Source organism: Lepidochelys kempii, chromosome 1 (genome assembly GCF_965140265.1).
Source record: "Lepidochelys kempii isolate rLepKem1 chromosome 1, rLepKem1.hap2, whole genome shotgun sequence".
NCBI lineage: Eukaryota > Metazoa > Chordata > Testudines > Cheloniidae > Lepidochelys > Lepidochelys kempii.
In genome coordinates, this window is record NC_133256.1 from 235,882,215 (window position 1) to 235,902,672 (window position 20,458).

General features: G+C 39.5%; 1 protein-coding gene across 1 annotated transcript in view; it reads right to left on the bottom strand.

Moving 5' to 3' along the window:
* PIK3C2G (phosphatidylinositol-4-phosphate 3-kinase catalytic subunit type 2 gamma) overlaps positions 1-20,458 on the bottom strand; it is a 278,348-nt gene that overhangs the window by 155,610 nt on the left and 102,280 nt on the right. Inside the window, exons 16-17 of the mRNA XM_073335036.1 lie at positions 14,034-14,127; positions 12,314-12,408 (exon numbers count right to left, since the gene is read on the bottom strand). Of these exons, the coding sequence (XP_073191137.1) occupies positions 12,314-12,408; positions 14,034-14,127 (189 nt within the window). The remainder of the gene's footprint in view (positions 1-12,313; positions 12,409-14,033; positions 14,128-20,458) is intronic.

Genomic DNA, 20,458 nt, shown 5'->3' on the forward strand with positions numbered 1-20,458 from the left:
GAACTATTAGAAATAAAGATGTCAACATGGGATTTTGAAGGTGTCTTTGTCAAAATGTCTTGGGTTTTTTGGGACCTCTTTATAGTTAGTATTTTATTTTTGTTACTGTTTCTTTGTAATATTGTATCAATTTCTTTTCCAATTCCAACTTAGCTTTCAAGAAGATATAAAGTTGGGTTTTCCCCCATTGGAAAAGTTTTATTTGAAAAGAGAAGAATGCAGTACCTGTAAAGGTTTGTTCTTGAATCAATGAATGTTCTGTTCAAAACTCTTTAAATTAAAAAAGTGAATGTAGTGTTGGTGAAATTGTAACACTTTGAGCTCCAGAAATTAAAGCCTCCATTCAAAGTCTAGTGAAGTCACTGGAAAGTCTTCCACTGACTTCAAAGAGGTCCTTAGTCCTACACTCCTGGAACAGTATAGACAAGAGTAGTACAAGTTATTTTATGCTGCTGTGGAATACTCAATTATTTGCCTCAAACCAGACTTCAAAGGACTATCTCGAGGGGGTGAAGGAGGCCATTCAGTCCTTCAATTCTCTGCTGTCCCAGAGTCCCAGTAAGACTGCTGGTTAATTCCAACTATATTGATATTTTTATATGGAAGCAGACCAAAAGCACCAATTCATTACACAGAGGCCAGTCAGTTAGTTGGTAATTACTTTCAGTTGCTGTCAACATATGCTGGACTCAAACCCTTCATCTAAAGGTGAAATGTTATATATCCTGTTATCAATCCATAGATACAGCCATGCAGTACTCCTACGGGAACTCTGCACCATGGCACACACACAGAATTCATGTCCAGAGCAGATTTTTTTTTCTCTGCAGAAAAATCTCTTCCGGAGAGGTGCTGCAGTTATGCCTTTCACCCACCAGAAGCTGCTGTGGTACCAAAACAGAGAGCGGCTACTCCTGGGCAGGAGCAGCCCCAGCTGCAGATAAGGAAGAGAAGAGGCTGTGCTCCTCACAGCTGCTCGTGGTTCCAGGTCAGAAGGCATGGGATATGGGTGAACGGACAGCATGGGACACATGGGGCTGCTGGGGGGGCCATGGACTGGGGTTCAGAAGGTAGTGGGGAGACAGACCGAGGTGGGGGCTGAATGGGAGTGGGGTGCAGGGACACAGGGACAGGGGGTGGCTGAGTGGGGGTGCAGGATCACATGGGGAGGGGGGGTGCATGGACACAAGGGAACAGGAAATGCAGGCATACAGGGGGAAGGAGATGGCTGAATGGGGGATCAGGGACACATGGGGGCAGATGCAGATGTGCCTGACTGAATGAGAGAGGCTATGGGTCAGCCAGGGTCTGCATGGGGGAGCCTCCCTAACAATCCCTTCCCCCCCACCCCAAACCCTGTTCCATACTTCTCCCCCATCCACACTCAACAACCCTCTAAGTTCACAGCCAGGCTCCTTCCCATCAGTTACTTCCCTCTCCCACAGCTCCTCCTTTATCTGACTCCCCCACGCCTTTGCACTGCTTCTGAAGGGTGTGGGAAATACATTTCTATATTGTAGTTTAAATGAATTATTACTCAAGGTTCTGTATTAATATGGCTAGTAAGGAATCTGTTTGTCAACAAACATTTCCTGGATCTTTTTTGTTGTCTGTATTGTTACAGACATATTTGCTGACAGGTATTTTGTAATAAATTACCAAAATAACTGAAACTGATGTGATTATATTGTGTTATTTTGACAAATAATTATGCAGAATTTTAAAATATTGTGCACATAATTTTTTGGCATAGAACTCCCCCAGGAGCAATACAGCCAGTTTTCCCATCTCTTTCTTCAAACCTGAAAGAAAGAAAGCCCAGACAGAAATAAAGCTCAGAGAGATAGAGGGAGGCACTTAATTTTTTTTACATTTCTATGTTAGTGTATTGCATTCTTTCAAGTTATAACTTTGAGACATAGGTGAACTAAGTGCCCAGTCATATTTTGGCTACCAAAAGACAGGATCAAACAGAATTAGTACACAAAGAATATTCCTCACTGTTGCAGGATGAAATGGGCCTTTTAAAGACAGAATGGCTCCAGCTCACCTGTACCTCATTAACAACCCTGAGGGGCCTGGTGGAGGACAGGTGTCCCCTATAAGTACAGCAGGAAGATACAGGAGTGAGAAGGCAGCTCAGGAAGCTGTGGTAAAGACTACAGGCTGAAGAAAGACTCCGCTAGGTAAAGCTGGGACCCAGATCTAGGAAGGAGTGCTGGATGACTCCCGATTGAAGGGGAGATAGACACTGATTGTCCAGCTCCAGGAAGAAGGGCTGCAGATTCCCTATCTAAGGGAGAGAGAGACACTGAACTGTGGATGGGGCTTGGTGTACCCATTGGACAGAATAAATTGGACCCCAGAAGGGATTTAAATTACCTTTGGACTGGAGGTGTGGATATTGTTTAAAAAATCCCTGACATGGGGAAACGGAGGCAGAGTAACCTCTGGCCATGATGGGGGACTCAGAAGGTGGACGACCCTTTTGCATTCACAGTAAATGTCTTTGTTTTGGTTGATGTTTACTCTTAGTAAAACAGGAGTCTGAGAAGATTGATAACCCATTAATTAAGTAATAATATAATTATCCCTCTATTTTCCAAGGCAATAATCCAAACTGAGTGGATAATAATGAGAAACAGATTCACAATGAGGTAATCTGATTACTGCCTCAAAACAACAGTGGGCTAATGGCATTATTGCTAATATAATTAGAGATCAACCATAACCAAATCCAAATTGCTTGGATTTAAGAGGTGATGGTGGTTGAGAGGTTCATATTCAAATGCTTTGATCTGGGTCTGAATTTGCCCCTAAAATTTTGGTTCTGGGTCACATCCGAATCAGGAAGAGGGTTACTTCAAGGGTCCCCAATTCAGATGAATCGGATGTCTTATAAGACTGGCTCATTAGATTTTGGCACCATCAAATCCAAGCCTGAATTTGAGCCGTAATTTTGATTAGACCTTGAATGTGAATTTCAGCCTAAACCTAACCTGGATCTAGAGTCCAATACTGTCTTTTTGGTACAACTCTTATACTGGCCCTAATCCAACAAAGCTATTAAGCACATGCATAATTTTAAGGGATTAGTCCTATGCTTAAGGTTAGGTACATGCTTAAGTTCAATGCTGGATTGGGGTCATTAATATCAATTTAATTCATGCAAAATTAATGCAGGTTCTATGGCTCAGGCTGCCTCTGCCTCTTACAGAGAGGATACTTAAAAGTTGGCTAAAAATTAGCACACTTGGCAGCCTTTGATTGGCTGTGTGAGAGTGTTTGTGGGAGGGAGAAAGTGAGTGAGTGGGAAAGGTGTGCTTAGTGTTTAAATAGTTTGGGGACATTACAGAAAAACGACTCTGCTTGATTTATTCCTTCCTGAGAATACTGGAAGTAAAATATGATGAGTGTAGGTCAATACTAAGTGACAGTGAAAAATATATTTCCCTTGACAAAATATGAAGCAATCTATCATGTATTTCATCCCAAATTTAAAGAGGTGAATTAAACAGCAAGCTAATGATTTTGAAAAGTAAAGAATTGAGGGCCAACTTCCCTGCTGCTAGAGAATTTAGCCAACAGTCTTAAAAAAAATTCCTACTGATTCTGTTCCACAAGGCTCTGTTATACTTTGGTAACACTTTAGATACACTGCTCTTTACTTCCACAACAGAAATTTCCTTAATATAAAAACTGGAGGCAGAGAGTGAAATTCTAACCCCGCTGAAGTCAATGGCATTACAGTAGAACCTCAGAGTTACAAAGAACCTCATAACTCTGAACAAAACATTATGGTTGTTATTTCAAAAGTTTACAACTGAACGTGGATTTAATACAGCTTTGAAACTTTACTATGCAGAAGAAAAATGCTGCTTTCCCTTTATTTTTTTAGTAGTTTACATTTAACACAGTACTGTACTGTACTAGCTTTTTCTTTTTCTTTTGCGGGGCTGGGGGTGGGTGTCTCTGCTGCTGCCTGATTGCATACTTCCAGTTCCAAATGAGGTGTGTGGTTGACTGTTCAGGTTGTAACTCTGGTGTTTGTAACTCTGAGGTTCTATTATATTCCCTTTGGCTTCATTGTGGCAGGATTGTACCCCAAATTCCTCTTTTACTCATATAGTCCTGTGCCTCTAACTAGAGGGTACATGCAAGAGAATGGTGACACTCTCCTCTTTTCATGCCCAGAGTCACTGTCTAGTTGAAGAATGTTACAAGCCAGAAAATTCTATAAAGTTTCAGCAACTTATTTGATTACATGAAATAAAATTCAGGATAGATAGCAAGCCACAAAAGTACATTCAGCCTTCAGGAGGACTTTTCTTTCTTTGTTTTAAGAATACAATAATCTTGCACTTTAGCAAAGTTTATAAACATTCATAATATTCCACTACAATGAAACCTGTTCATATAGCTTACCTCCAAGCAACAGTTACCAATCTCAGGGTATGTCTACACTGCAATTAGACATCCGTGTCTGGCCTGTGCCAGCTGAATTGGGTTCACACGGCTCAGGTTAAGGGGCTGTTTAATTGCAGTGTAGACTTCTGGGCTTGGGCTGGAGCCCAAGGTAGGAGGGTCTCAGAGGTCACACTGCCCAGAAGTCTACCCTGCAATTAAACAGCTCTGCAGCCTGAGACCTGGGAACCTGAGTCAGCTGGCATCGGTCAGCCCCAGGTTTTTCTTTGCAGTGTAGAAGTACCCCTATTGGCTACAACATTTCTTCCAAATATTCAATTCCACTGTGGAAAGCAATGATCTGTAGAAACATGTTTCTAGCCACATGCTGACCCAGCCAACTGCTGCAATTGTGTGGTACAATTGCCACCTGTGAAAGCAGCAAAGATGCTCCATACAAGTAGGAAACTGATCAGCAGGTTGCTAGACAAAGGGTAGATAAAACCTCCAAATGCAAAGTGCTGAGTGAAAGGTGGATAAAAGTCCTGTGTGAAAATGACACATATAAGAGTAGCAGGAATATAAAGAGAATAATTTTCTGGAGGCAGCAGGGTCTATCAGGGCTCACTCAGCTTCTTTCTACTCTTAGAGGCAGTTGCTATGGACCACTCTGCTTCTTGCACCCTGCAGGAGCTAACCAAGCATCCCCTCTTCCCAACACAGCTCCAGGAGCCAGCACAGCTCACTCCATTGGTCTTGCCTCCCAGAGGCTCATACTACTAAATAAGCCTCAAACCACCAAGAAAGTTTAAAAGATGTTGGATGGGGCAAGGATGCCCTGAGGCCCTCACTTCATATGCTTGTTACAATACCTTTTTAATCAGTAAGAGTTTGATTTTTGATGCAGAGACAATTGACAGAAGAACAAGACATTGTAGAAATCAGTGGCAAGCATGAAGCTTCCCAGCTATCTATCTGGTGTATGGTCAAAACCACTTGGAACTTAATGATAATGGAAGGGAGAATTCAGAACCTTGTAAAGTCTTATTTGGCAGAAATTGCTAAGGCCAATTTTGAAATCTGAATCCCATCTGCTGATTTTTAATAAGAATTGTCCAAGATTTCTTTCTTTTGAATCAGCCACATTGAGAAAGCAAAAATTTAGATACAGGTTTCTGAACTGAAGTGAGGAAAAAGTCTGGACCCAGATGGTGTCCAAGTAGAATTTGTAAAGTTGTTTAATACTAAATGAATTCTTTTTATGCTGAAGTTTCATGCAGAGGCACTGGAGAAGTAAACTGCATATGTCCTACAGAGAAGCTAGAATTTCAATTCTTCTCTAACAAGGGTAAAATCCATAGAATCTTAAATCTTATCAATCTACTTCTTTATTCAGTAATGACTTTAAATTATAGCTTAAAGTACTGGTGAAGAGACTAGAAGTATTACTTCCAAATTTAATGCATGGAAATCAGTCTCAGGAGGTTAATGCAAGGGATATACCTGGATTTTTTTCATCTTTTACTGTGTAACTAAAGGTTAAATTAATAAGGCATGCACTGTGTGACAGTTTCATTTCATGCAGGAAATCATTTGATCATACTGAATTGGGGAGGAAACGAGGAGTTTGTTTCCCAGGGGGCCCAGTCCCCCACCCTCCAGCCCCTGATTGGAACTGTAAATTTGGCCTAGCTATTCCTCTGTCATGACAGGGGGGCAGACAAGCAAATTTCAAGTGGTGTTGCAACTCTATGCTCCAGGTCACAACACCACTTACTCACATTTGGCCCAGCTCTCCCTCACCGCCTCCTTCTCATGACCAAGGGGTGACTGGGTTAAATCTGAATGGCACTGAGACCCTAGGTGCCAGATCGCAATGCCACTCATTCAAATTTGGCCTGGCCTTTCCTCCGTCCAAGGGAACTAAGTGAACCACAATTAAGATCACTTTAATTCTGAATGAAACTGTCCACACAGGGTTTTAATGCAGTTTAATCAATCCACTTTAAATTCACACCTTTAATTAATTCAGATTAATTTTCCTGAGTGTCCCCATATAGACAAGCCTTAAGGCCTCAAAATAGGGTTTATGTGGGACTTAAGTAGCATCTGGACAGTGCCTCTGCTCAAGGGCAATTTTTATGCTCCATGAAAAGGATTCCTTTAAAATAGAAAAGTGAGAAGTTTAAATATTTAGGGGTGTGGTAACTGACAACATTCATGAGCTGATTCCTGAAAAAAATGGGCAAAATCATTCATTCATTTTTAGAAAAAGTGGCAGAGGGAGAGCAAATTACCCCCTCATGCCAACTGGTGGAGTTAAGGAGCCACAGCCAGTGTAAGTTGGCATGGCACAGTCAACTGAGCTATAGTGATTTACACCAGCTGAGCACTTGGCCCAATAATCTTAAAACCAACATGGCAGCAAAGTGTTCGCACATTTGTCACCTTTTGCCAATTATTATTCCAGAACTTTCTTTTTAAATGGTCAGATAAGCTGCTAATACACTTTTATGAAAAAGAAAGTCCTATGATTTACTATCCAGCATTAATATTAACAGATGACAAGTTGGCCCATTATTATTGGGAAGCCTCTTCGTCTTACTTTGGGGGAAGGGTGCAGCGAAATGATGTCAATTTTATTTTTCGTCGCTCAACTGTTGTTAAAAAAAGCCATATGACTGAGCGATGTTTTGTTTAGTTTGCCATTAAAAGAAGTTAGTAGCATTATCAGTGACCCAGCTGCAGGAACAAGTGTTTGGACTTGGAAGAGATTTGTGAAACATGGAAGATTTGTTCAGCTGAATTCTCCACTTAGGTCATGAAACAGCATCACTGGATTTCTGGGTTTTCTTAAAATCTCCTTTAAAAAATATTCTGGAAGAATGTATTGTGAAGTATATTGGAATATTTAACAGAAGAATGCCAATTATTATTATGATAAAAGATAGATTTCTTTCTCATAAAGTTTGCTTTTACCAGTACTTGCTTCTAAGACATTACTTGATTGCTAATTTGGAAATCAACTCAAAGAACCAGAATTAAACATTTAGACAATAAGATTATCTATTTTCTTTAAAATGTAGAGCTAAATGGAAGAATAACTTTGTTTTTAATTACTTTTAGTGGCACTGGAATTCATTTGTAAAGGAGAGAAAAGCCATTATTAATACAAAGCATAACTTCTGCACAGAACTTATTACCTGGAAAACTACTCATAGTTTTTCATTCTAGAAGAGAAAGATTTTATAGTAATGTAAAATGTCATATAGAAGTATTTTACTAGTGAAAATGGAAGTAGGACTTTTTTTTCATATGAAGCAGAATGAACATCTCCACCAATGTGTCCAGAACAGAGGAAAAGCAGATGGAATTGGTGTGATTTATGCAGAAGGGGTAGCAGTTGGGGAAGCAAGGAGTAAGGTTTTCAGATATGGTGCCTAAAGGTAGGGTCCTAGGTCCACAGTTAGGTGGCTGAGTTAGAAACCTAATCTTCAGAAGTGCTACTCCCACTAAAGTCAACATGAGCTGCTAGGTGCTCATGACCTTTGAAAATTAGACAATTTGTTTAGGCAGCTAAATATGTACTTGGGAGTCCAAAATTAGGCATCCATTTTTGAAATGATCAATAGCTAAAGGCATACTCCCATCAAACCTGCAGAAACCTAAAGAGTAATACTCTTAGGTGGAATCTCTGTGGGTGAGGAAGGGTGTGTTAAGGCAGGGAAGGAATAAAGGCAAAGAGCACAGGCTTTACACAACATGTTTTCCATCTACAACTCAGTACAGCTGAGCTTAATGCAGGTCTGAACAGCAAGAACTGAAATTAATGCTATACAGGTGGCCATTATTGTGGTTCGTATTACAGTACCATCTGGAAGTCCCAATCAAGATCAATGTCCAGCACAGTGGGATTCATACATACACATACTGAGAAAGAGTCCCTGCCTGGAGAGTTTACAATTGAAGTAGACAAGAATAGTAATAAGGGCTATTATACCTGTTTGGCAGATGGGAAAACTGGGGAGCAGAGAAATTAAATTATTTGTCCAAGGTCAAACATGAACTCTGTGGCAGAGCTGGCAATGATGTCTTGTGGCCAAGAGTCCCAGACTTTAGCCACAAGAGGATCTCTCCTCTCTGCGTGACATCATCCTTGGCTGACAAATCATTGGCAGCAGGACTCAGGAGTTCATCAAGCTGCCAGAGAAAGAAAGCAGGTCACATGCTGGGGCACACACACTTTGACTGGAGTTACTAAGCTGCTAAATGGGAAAGCTGAAAAATCTCAAATGCTCAGTAACATTACACTTCCAACTCTGCCTGTTGCATGTAGACAATAGGAGAACCTCCTAATGTAATGGGTGAATTTTTAATTTCCACTAGATAAATGAACCTGAAGCCCTGCCAAGTTCAGCAAGCACTGCCCACTTCTGAGGCAATACTGGCTTCTGGAGGGCCTCTTTGGCGAGCTGTAATCTCCATCACCAGAAGACTTTTCAACACTGGGGCACTCACCATAGTGCACCCTGACAGCAGCCAGTATAGACTCTGAACTGATTTTATATAGTTGTCTGTTTTTAGATCTCCATTAAGACAGAAAAATGAGAATTGGCAGACAAATGATCACTCCAGTGCAGCATTCTGTCTCTGACAATTGCAAGTACCAGATGTTTCAGAGAGATGTAAAACCCCCTCTAAAAAGATAATGCATCCAGAGAGGAAGGCACTTCTATGAATTGCAAAGTGATGAGACTTTACTGAAAATTAATCAATCCAAAAATACTAGAGAATCTACATTTTGGTATTGTAACAGCATAAAGCAAAATGTAAGCCTCTTTTTTTGGTTACTTGAATAAGCATACTAACTTTATTTTAATTTTAAAAATTGGTTAAGAATCCCCCCTCCTTAGGAAGTTGCATGCAATGTTTTAGCTCAGAGGATATTTTTACAGTGGCATACGTCATCCTCGGACACAGCTGTTAATATTGGATAAATGGCAACTCATGGCTTACTCCTTATGAGAAGTTACCACAGACTCATGTGAATCTTTCAAAAGTGAAAATTAAAAAGGCTATTGGTGAACTGTACCTCACATCTGCAACCAGCGCATGACTGGATAATCAAAACATTTAAAGAGAGTAACTCTGTGGTTGATGATATCTCTAATTACTAACACCCAGAGATAGGTAAAAAGTCCTTGAGAAGCAATCAAATTGTTTGATGACATGAACAGGCTGCTGCTACTGGTTGGAATACAGGGAGAACCATGATAATTCAAAAATCTTCAAGTTGCTGTGGTTTTTGTTTAGTTTTTTTTTTTCCATTTTAAATCCGACTACATAGAACTCTCTTCTCCCAGACAGGGATTCTGCACTGCACCATTATCATGGATTGATTAGCTGCTGCACACAAGGAAGATTATCTCCTGTAGATTATGTAAGAGTTGAAGATGATTTGGTTGTGTACAAAAAGTTTGCAGAAGACAGGAACAGAAAAGGCACTTCATAGATCTACATTACAAAGTGAAAAATTCAGTAGCAAGGCTATACTGGCGAAGATCATCAGCTAGTATAAAATATTAAAGCTCTGCTGACTTCAGTGGAGCTATGACAATTTACACCAGCTGATGATCTGCCTCACTATGCTTGGGAGGCTTGTCAATGTACAAATCCAGACGTCCAGAGCTGCCGTTGATTTATTGGGCCAACTTACAGATTCATTGTATATCATTATTTAAGTGAACTTCCCTCTAGTGTAGCTAAGTTATAAGATGCAATGGCAAAACTCTCAGTTAAACTGCATGTATGATCAGAAAGATGACTACTGAAAAAAAGCATCTCCTTATTTGATGGATCTTCTCTCTGTGTATTCTTATCCATAGCTGCTTGTTCACAATCTTTTATTCATATATTAGTACTTGCTGAGCTCATAAAGGTGTGAAAAAGAGCTAAATTCTCTATCTTGCACATCATCAACAGAATTATTACATTTCAGTTGTATAGTCTTTGCCTGGAGGTGTGTAATTCAATGGAATTACTGTGCAGGCAAAAAGAACCCAGTTTGACTTTCAGACCCCAGGATTTGCAGAGCTGATGGAAAGACCATCCTTTTAATTAGAAACCACTGAACTGACAAATCTAGTGTGTAGAACAATCATCACATAAGAATATACGAATGGCCCTACTGGGTCAGACCAAAGATCCATCTAGCTCAGTATCCTGTCTTCCGACAGTGGCCGGTGCCAGGTGCCCCAGAGGGAATGAACAGAACTGGTAATCATCAAACTAAATCATCCCCTGTTGCTCATTCCCAGCTTCTGGCAAACAGTGGCTGAGATAAACTATCACATGAGATAAACTTGCAATGGCTTTTACACAGAATGTCCAGCCAGCAAAAGACAGCTGCAGTCACAATATGATGTATTACATCTCCATAATGAATAATAACGGTTGGACACCCTGTTTCTTATTATATGCACGTAGATTAATACAAACATTTAACTTCAGGAAGTACATTAGAGGATATCAAGTTATGGTTATTTCCAGCTCATAACCTAGTAACTGGTTCTAAAACACTATTATTAGTCTCTGTAATGTACACCACCACTTACAGCAGCTCTTTCCCCTGATCCACAGCCACATAACTTATCAGATTGGCCTATATATGAGAACCTCCTCCAGGGCAAAGGCCTAACCATGCGCCGATGACAAATATCCCAGACACTGTGATTGGCTGTCTGTTCATATATATTTGCCCTCTACTGGATGGCATGTCAGACCTGTACATGTATGATAATGTGGCCTTCCAGTGGCTGCCCACAACAGAGGATAGAAGCTCTCACACTACTACACACATGAGCGTGTTGCATGGTTATAGATCAGCTTAATAGGAAATTAGTCAAAAATCCCCTACCTAGTTAATGCTTGATACAGAATTTTTTTTCCCTTCTCAGTTACTGTATGTAAAACACAAGGATTCATGTTCTGGCTGGCAGGTTTGGGGTTACTACAATACCACCAAACAGAGCTAGTTGGTATTAGGGGCTGGGAAAGCTAAGCCTCGGTCAATAATGCACCAGTTGTTGGCTCTGCAACAGATACTGTTAAGTCGCTATGGCAGAGGTTCTCAAACTGTGTTTACGAGCCACTACCTGATGTTCCATGGAGAGATGACAGATCTCTGAGCCTGGAGAAGGAACAATCAGGTGAATTGGAGAAGGGATGAGGAGAGTTTTAAGCAAAGTCTGGCTCTTGCTGGTCCTGTGGGAGGGATTTTTCTGAGCCTAGTGGTTTGGGTAGGTTGACAGGTTCCAATGCTGGATGGACTCAATCCAACCCATGATGTAAAAATCACTTTGAAAATCTAGTCAACATGCAGGAGAAAGGTAGGAGAGTATATGAAGCAAAGAATTTTCTATGTAGTGTGAACTTTTTGGATCTAGCCTACAATAATGTATGGTGATTAGTAATGGGAAAGTGTTTAGTGATTTGGCTTTGATATGCATCCAAAAGTTTGAATTTTTGAGGTCAGGTTGGTAAGCTCTCAAGAACAAGTTTCTTCATGAAATAGCCAATATGTCCTGCTCTCAGTGTGCTTGGAAGTATTTTTGGGCAATATTTCAGTACTACCATTTCTGGCTGAAACTAGAAAGTTCAAGATTGTGGAAAGTGAACCAAAGATTTAAAAATAAAACCCTTGTTAAGGGCCTGGATGCAGGTTCAGGTAGGTGGTTCTTTTATTTAAATTGGTTCACTCAGACCCAGTGCTGAAACGAGTATTAGGAAAGTAAAACTATTTTCCTAATTTACTTGATCTTGAATATAGTGAGAGTGTGCTGTAAACATAGTGGACAAAGCTCATTAACAATCAATGAAATGGACAATCTGGTATATTAGACGATCTTACCAGTAAAGTCGATGAGTTAATTGGATGCTCTGTAGAGAGCGACACAGCAGGAGTTTCACAAGGGGGCTTTCGAGACTCCACTCAAACTTGATAACCTTAACAGATAGAGAAACCACATTCACTTACATGCTGTTTCTGTTGTGTTAACTTTAAAACAAAATGGCCTGACAAAGATTTTATTTATTTATGTATTTAATTTATTTTAAACGTGACAACCCAATAGATGCAGAACATCCCCAAAAACGCCGTGGGCATAGACAAGTCAGGACTTTAGCATCAACCTTTTTTTGTGAGGACAGTACAGGTGCAGAGACTAAATTCAATCTGATCCTGTGAGATGTGCTTGGAGACACACCAGTCCCTCTGAAAATTAAAAATAGATTCAAATTCCTAAATGATTCCCTGGAATTAAAAACAAATAATTTAAAAAAATTATACTATATATCTATATCTATCTAAAACAATACTGTAGCACCTAGAGGCCCAAACTGAGATTAGAACTTGTGCTAGGTACTGCTCAGATATATTGTAAGAGACATTCTCTGACCCAAAGAGCATAAAGTCTAAATAGACAAGACAGATACAGGGTGCAAATGGAAAGACTTGCCGACAAAGATTTTCTCTGAAGCACAGGATATGGGTCACTTGTCAGGATTATCTGGGTCTCTCTCACTTAAACATTTCCCTGCCATTACAGGGGCCTCAGCCACTGGTGCATCTCTGTCCCACCTATTCTTTGTCTGTGGCACGTAGTAGTTTAGTCTCTTGTGGACTGTACTACTTTGGTCTAATTTAAGTTGTTGAGTTTAGTGTGCAGGTGCTGGGTGGTGTTGGTGGCCTGTGCTATCCAGGAGGTCAGACTAGACATTCTGGTGGTCCCTTCTGACCTTAAATTCTAGGATTATGACTCTTTCACAATCTATAGTTCAGTCCTCTATTAACTTAATTATTACATGCCATTGAAAGTGGTTTCTTCCTGGGTTTCCCCCCCCCACTGCCCTCCCACAAGCACACACCCCAGCATAATCTGAAGGGTTCTGACCCCACAGGAGCTGTAGGAGAAACATTTATAAAAGACTGTATGAAGGAAAGACAATATTTTGGGGACAGTCATCTCTTCCTGGACCCCAAGAAAATATCCACTGAGCCATGGTTGCAAACGCTTGAGAAAACAGTTGGGACATTCTGTCCTACATCTTATAAAGTGTTTTGGGATCATTTATGAAGAAAGACAACGTATATAATGAAAGATTATTCAGCACGCAAATTGCTCTCTTCCATCCACATTGGTGGCATCTTTCCCCCATCCTTACATCAACTGTATTTGGCTATTTTGCGTAGATATCTAAAAGTAAATAACTCACTGTGATTCCAAACACTACTTTTCTTGCAGAGAAGCCCTGCCACTACCAGCCATTGATTTGATGGTGTGTGCTATTGGTCGTAACTCCTTTTCTTTTTTTTTTCAGATGCTATTTTTTTTTCCAGAGGAAGAACACACAGAAATCCAATCAGCAACGTTGAGAAGCAAACCACATTCTCTTGAGTAGAGCACAATCTATAGTTCAGCCCTGTAGTTAACTCAATCATTGCATCAGCTGATCTTACTTTCTTGCTTATTCTTCCACTAATGTATCAATCAGACTGAAAGAATTAAAAGTGTTTAATGAAGTCATTGATCTGACTAGAGAACTTCCTTAGCTATCAATTTTTTCATTACCTGAACCAGCTGTGGGAGGTATTCCAACAATTCATCATTTGACAGATTTTCCATTTGTTGGACTGCAGTTCTGCGAATGTCTTGATCTGGAAAACTAGCGCAAAACAAATAGAGGTCATTAGGTATTACTGAGCTGCTGCTGATACATTACAATTCTCATGACTCTCAGCAATACAAAATGCTAAAGAAATGGGAGAAGAAGATCAATCAGTTTTACAGTAATAGGAGTCAAACACATATGACTGATAACTTAAATTGCATAGATTTTTACTATACCTTACAACAAAAAAACATTACACTGATCTCCATGTACCTCTTTTCGGTTGAGCTATAATTACCAATTCAGTCCCATAGTTACACACTAGTATATGAAGCAAAGTATGAGCTTTCTGCAGCTCTTTTTCAGAACTGGCTGACACTCAGAATTTCCATTGCATGGGAAATTCCAACATTTCAACATTTGTTTTTGTTCTGAATCAGAATTAAAAGATAAACTTTTGAAATTTCCATTGGAATATTTTTTAGAAAATAATTGTCGATTCATTTTGATTTTGACTTTTATTATATATTATAATTTATTTATAATACAATATAGAGTGTGGAAACAATCATTTCAAAATGAAAAATCAAAATGCTTTTTAAAATTTTTTTTCCAAAATGAAATTTCATGGAAATTAACACATTGCCTTGGAAAGTTTAGATTTTGATGAAACATCATTTTCCAGTGGAAAAATGTTCCACTGGAAAATTTTCAACTAGCTCTATATTAAGGACAAAACTTCATGGCTCAGGAGTACAGCTGGTCAGAAAGTCTTCATTAAAAAAATGTTCTGGTGAAATATGGCTTTTTGACCCAAACCAAAAATTTTAGCAAAACATTTTTCAGTTTTTCATTAATAAACCAGAAATTGAGGGAAAAAAATCAGTAAAAGAATTCAGCTTTCACTTTCAAAAACTGAAAAATTCTCAGAGAATTTAAAAAAAATCATTTGAAATATTCTGCAAAAAGTAATTGTAATTTTTGACAAGCTCTACTCAGCAAATTAGTAATGGGCTATGCAGCTTTTCACCTCCAGAGAATTTGCTCAACTCTGTCCGAAGTCATTAGCATCATTACCATCGTATGTTCAGGGGACACACTGAAATGGGTTGATAGGCTCAATCCAGTCCCTTCAGGTCAAGCATCTGCATCACAGAAAACAACAAAACCCCACCACTTCTAAACAGACACTATCACTGGGAGTTTAAGGACATCTGGTGCGCAACTTTCACTGGATTTCAGTCCGACTTCAGAGCCTAACTCCTTTAGGCTCCTTTGAAAAAATCTCAGGAACAGTCTCCTCTATTTGATGCTCTAGATATGGATGACAAGGGCTGACAGGGGACTGAAAACTGAGCTGTCATTGAATCCAAAGGGGATTCCTTTCAGGTCAGGCCAGCTGCACATTAGCAGAGGCAGTCTGGAAGCTGGCATTGCTGATGCCCATGCGATGTCTGTTCTGTAAATTAACAGAAGACTTCACTCTTCCAAGTCATCAGTCAGGGCATTCAATTCACTTGAAAATAAATGAAAACTAAAATATGAAAGACAACAACAAAATAGAAGCAATGGTCACCAGCAGAGTAATAAAGTTTCCACAATTGAGAGAGACTGAAGAACTTGTGTAGGCAGTTTTGTGCAGAAGTGTCTGGGTACCCTGGAATTCTAGTGAGGTACTTTTAAGTATAATCAAATTTAAAAAACAAACCAGAAAACCCTACACACTTTGATAATCAAATTGCTGTGTGTGTTCAAATAGTTTTAAAAAATGGAATGACTATATTTTGGACCTGTTAGAAAGCTCCAGGTTCTGCACTGCATTCATAGCCCATCCATAGCACATCCCTTCCAAACTCTTTTTTAATGATGCCACTGTGTTTGTCTCTTTAATATTTTGTTTATCTTTATGGTGCATATTTGATGATGTTTTTAATATTGTCTAATTGTTTGTGTAGTGCTCAGAGTACCGTGTGTGTGTGGGGGGGTGTTTTATAAATAAATGATCATTTTAGTTCCAAATTGGTCTATTTTACAAGAGTTAATTATTTTGTAATGTCAGGCAACATACTATGAATTTGAAGCTGCTACTTTAATTTTTACATAGTTATTTAGAACAAAATGTATTTGAATGAAGATCACAAATTAAAAAAAAACCCGAATCCCCTTATTATCTTATCATCAAACTAGGTAATTTCTCCAAAGGGTTGTGAGCCAAACTTGCACTGATAGCATGGGAATCAGTACCTCCCTTTCCCCTCTCTCCTGGTTCAACAGGTTACTGGAGAGTGAAATATATTCTATACAGGCACCAAGTCAAGCAGAAAATGTTATTACTCAGTTACTGCTTGTCCTTGGGAGCAGTCAATGCTCGAAGATGCGAAATGTTACAATGACAAAATTCTGTTTTCTCCCCAACCAGACGAAGAATGAGAAACCTTCTTATTTGAACCGTTCCAGAAAATCCAACTGCTAATGGTTTGATTCCTTAAAACTAATTTGCTAAGACCTGTAGTGTGAAATGTGTCTATGTTTCTAAATTATTTTAAAGAGATCTGTTTAGTGTCACAATGCACTGAAAGGTGTACACACTGAAGTAAAAATCTAGAGCTTGCTTCAGCAAACATGGCTCTTGCCACTCTGTTTTTGGATGAGATTCTGTATTGCTCTCAGTTACTAAACGGTTTCGTTCAGCTTGTATATGTGAAGGTCAGTTTGAGGTCAAGCAGAACCCTTCCAAGGGAATGAGTAATAGACCAATTGTGTTAACCAAGTGACAACTTGTTCAATCCAAACAGTAACCACCATCCCTGCTCTTGAATTTTTGGGCTGTTTGGGGCCACAGAGAGAGCATTTAGTGGTGCTGATTCTTTTTCTATTTATCTGTATTTCAGGATTATTTTGGTTAGGATGAACATTGAACATCCTTAGAAATATTAGCTCCACAATGTAAAACTCAGTCAGTATTCTGCCATGCCAAAGTAGCATTCTTACATTCTACTTCTTAAAAACTATTACGATTTGGTTCAGAAACCCTATGTGAATCAGAAACTTAAGAACATAAGAACAGCCATACTGGGTCAGATCAGGGATCCATCTTGCCCAGTATCCTGTCTTCCAACAGGGGCCAATGCCAAGTGCCATAGAGGGAACGAACAGAACAGGTAATCATCAAGTGATCCATCCCTGCTGCCCACTCCCAGCTTCTGGCAAACAGAGGCTAGGGACATCATCCCTGTTCATCCTGGCAAATAGCCATTGATGGACCTATCCTCCATGAACTTATCTAGTTCTTTTTTGAACCCTGTTATAGTCTTGGCCATCACAACATCCTCTGGCAAGGAGTTCCACAGGTTGACTGTGCGTTGTTGAAAAAAATACTTCCTTTTGTTTTAAATCTGCTACCTATTAATGTCATTTGGTGACCCCTAGTTCTTGTGTTATGAGAAGGAGTAAATAACACTGCCTTATTTACTTTCTCCATGCCAGTCATGATTTTATAAACCTATCCTTTGCATTACTAGAAATTCCAGCTTCTTCTAGCCATGTAAACCATTTAGGTGAGAGGGGTCCTTTAGTAAGGACTTGTTGACATGGTGAATTACTACATGGCAAGCTCGTATGCTGCAGATTCACAGTCAGGCTTACTGTGCAGTAACTTGCTACGTAGATAAGTGCGGAGTCATCTAGTGAATCTTCAAGCATTGTGTCAGGACTGATTTCAGTCATCCCTAAATTATTCCTGATCCTCCAATCACCTTGACCATCTTACTTGCATGATATACTCCTTTCTCCTACTTTTGTTCTATTTCTTCATTATCTTTTCAGGTACTGTGTACTTCATGGCAAGGACTCTGCCTTTCCATATATTTGTACTGGGAATGCATATAGGTGGTGCTACTGGTAAAGGGTAATACATAAAACACAATGTCAAATCTAGTCTTTAACAACATTTTGCAGCATCAGGGACTCCAACAATCTTTCCTTGGTAGCTTGTACTGTTTCTTGGAGTATTTCCCCTAGTGTTTCCCCTAAATGTCCTTACCACTGCTTTAAATGCATGATGTTTTAATCTTTCCTGACTAACTACTGAAAATAATTGACCACCTTCCTGTTTATAACTTCCCTTAATGTAGTTGTATCTCCTTTCAGACTTTACACTGACAGCTGAAACAGGATTCTGAGCTGAGTAAGCAAATTGCAATTTGCTTTGGAAGTAAGAACAACTGTTCTTGATTCTCTTCATATGGGTATCCAGAAAGGAAACGTGTTTTGAGCTACATCGTTCAGCTAAATCAGATCCAAATAAAAAACCTAGCACTGCTGAGGCTTCATGTGAATTTGTGACATTCCCTAGAGACTTTTAGATCTAAGAATCAATTACTACAATTAATGCATATCTATAGTTTTCATTTGTAACAGATAAAATAGTCTTAATTTTAATGTATGATCTCAAACAACAATATGTTGGAGAACTCATACATATTTGTTAGGTAGATAGGATGGAAATATTTTACTGTAGAGGTTGGAGTATTTTATAGCGTGCAATGCTCCTTTTAGTAGAGAAAGGTATCTCACATGCCGCCTTTCTGGCACATGCCACCTATGAGAAGTTTACCGTATGCCATGCAGTGCTGTAAGCCCTGCTCTCATTTTGTATAAACAGTTTACATTCTGCTGTGTTGTCCCACATGGTATTGCAAATCTGAGCCGTGAAATGAAGGATATAATATTTGTCAGAAATGTAGACAGCTACACTTCCAGACCAGTATAATCGATACATTGATTCCTAGAGCCTCAGAACTCCAAGAAGCGTAGGATACCATGTTGCTGGGTGCTTTATAAATGCCTACGAAGGCAGACAGAAGTGTCAATGAATACTTAAATGGATACGGAACTAAGATTTAGGTTACAAAATTAAGCTTTATTGTTGTGCTTTTTTATATTTATAAATAGATTGAGACTGGAGATTTACAGAACTTAACAAGAACAGAATTTTTTCCCACAATTTTAGATTTTTTTTTGTTTTACAATGAAAACTAGTTGTTTTTTAAAATATTATCATTTCAACATTCCTCTGCAGGTCTGTAAGCAAAATATTGAAGCAGCTTTGTGCTAATTCATGAAAATTAGAAAATGAAACTGACCAGTCTAACTTCATTATCTAGACTGAATGCAGTACAGAAAGTAAGCAAGCAGTATAAACGGTGAAAGGGACGTTTGATTTTTCACTATTATTTCAGTTGTAATAATCTAAAGGGATATCCTCTCTCGTGTGTGTGTGTGTGTGTTGCAAAGTCAAACACTCAAAAGTTAGGAAATGCCAGAATTAAGGATGCCTACGTAACCTGTGTGTACACATGGATATTCTTTAATTATGTAATCACATACTATTGTTTCCACAGAATCCCTGCCTTATTCAGTGCACAGGATGGACAGTGCTCACTTAATGAGCAGCTATTCAATATTTTGTTTTTTCCTCGTTTTTCTTTGTGTGGCCCCAAAATCCTGTGGAATAATAGTATGTGGTCATGTAATTAAAGAGTTTATCACAATGCACTTACACAACGGTGTCAAATTAAGGTGAAACAGGCAACCTTAACTCTGACATTTCAACATTTTGAATGCTTGACTTTGCAACCAGAATAATGTACGTTTTGGGTGTAATTTCTTAGATTTTTATAAAAAGAAAACTGAAAAAACAAATTCCATCACATGGTATCATCTCGACATCCACACAGTTCATCAAAAGGATTGGAACTTCTAAATCCAGACCTCTGCCACTTGATCAGTTCTGGGGTTGGTCTCTCTCTTGATCTGTGGCCAGATGTTTCATTGAAACTGGTATTTTCTCACAATAAGTTGCAGTTTCAACAAACTGTCATTTTCCAACCTAAAAAAATAAATTGTTGAAAAGTTCCCAACCAGCTCTTGTTCTAATCTCCCACCCCAATCATTCAGTCTTCTTCCAGTGGCTCTCCATCTCCCTGTCCAGCCATTCACAGTTTCCCTCATGTGGTCCCCAAACATCGTGCCCAACCAGTCCCAGTTTCTTCTCTCAAGGGTCCTCATCCCCATCCACCATGGTGCCTTCCAGTCATCTTTCTTCCCCATGTTTCCCATCCACACTGGCTTTCAGTACCAGACTCCTCGTCTAATCTCAATCTTCCCACACTGTATCTCTTGCTTTTTGTCCTAACTTTGCCCCACCAGTACCAGTTCTCACCCAGCTCTATGTCAGATCTATCTCCCCTCATCCTGCACTCCCTTCTTCTGCCAGTCACTGTCTCCTCCCCGAGACCCTCATCTGATTTCAGCTGCCCCTTGTCCCCAGGGCACCCAGTCCCCGTCTCCTTTCCCAGGCTTCCCCAACCTCAATGCCCAGTCC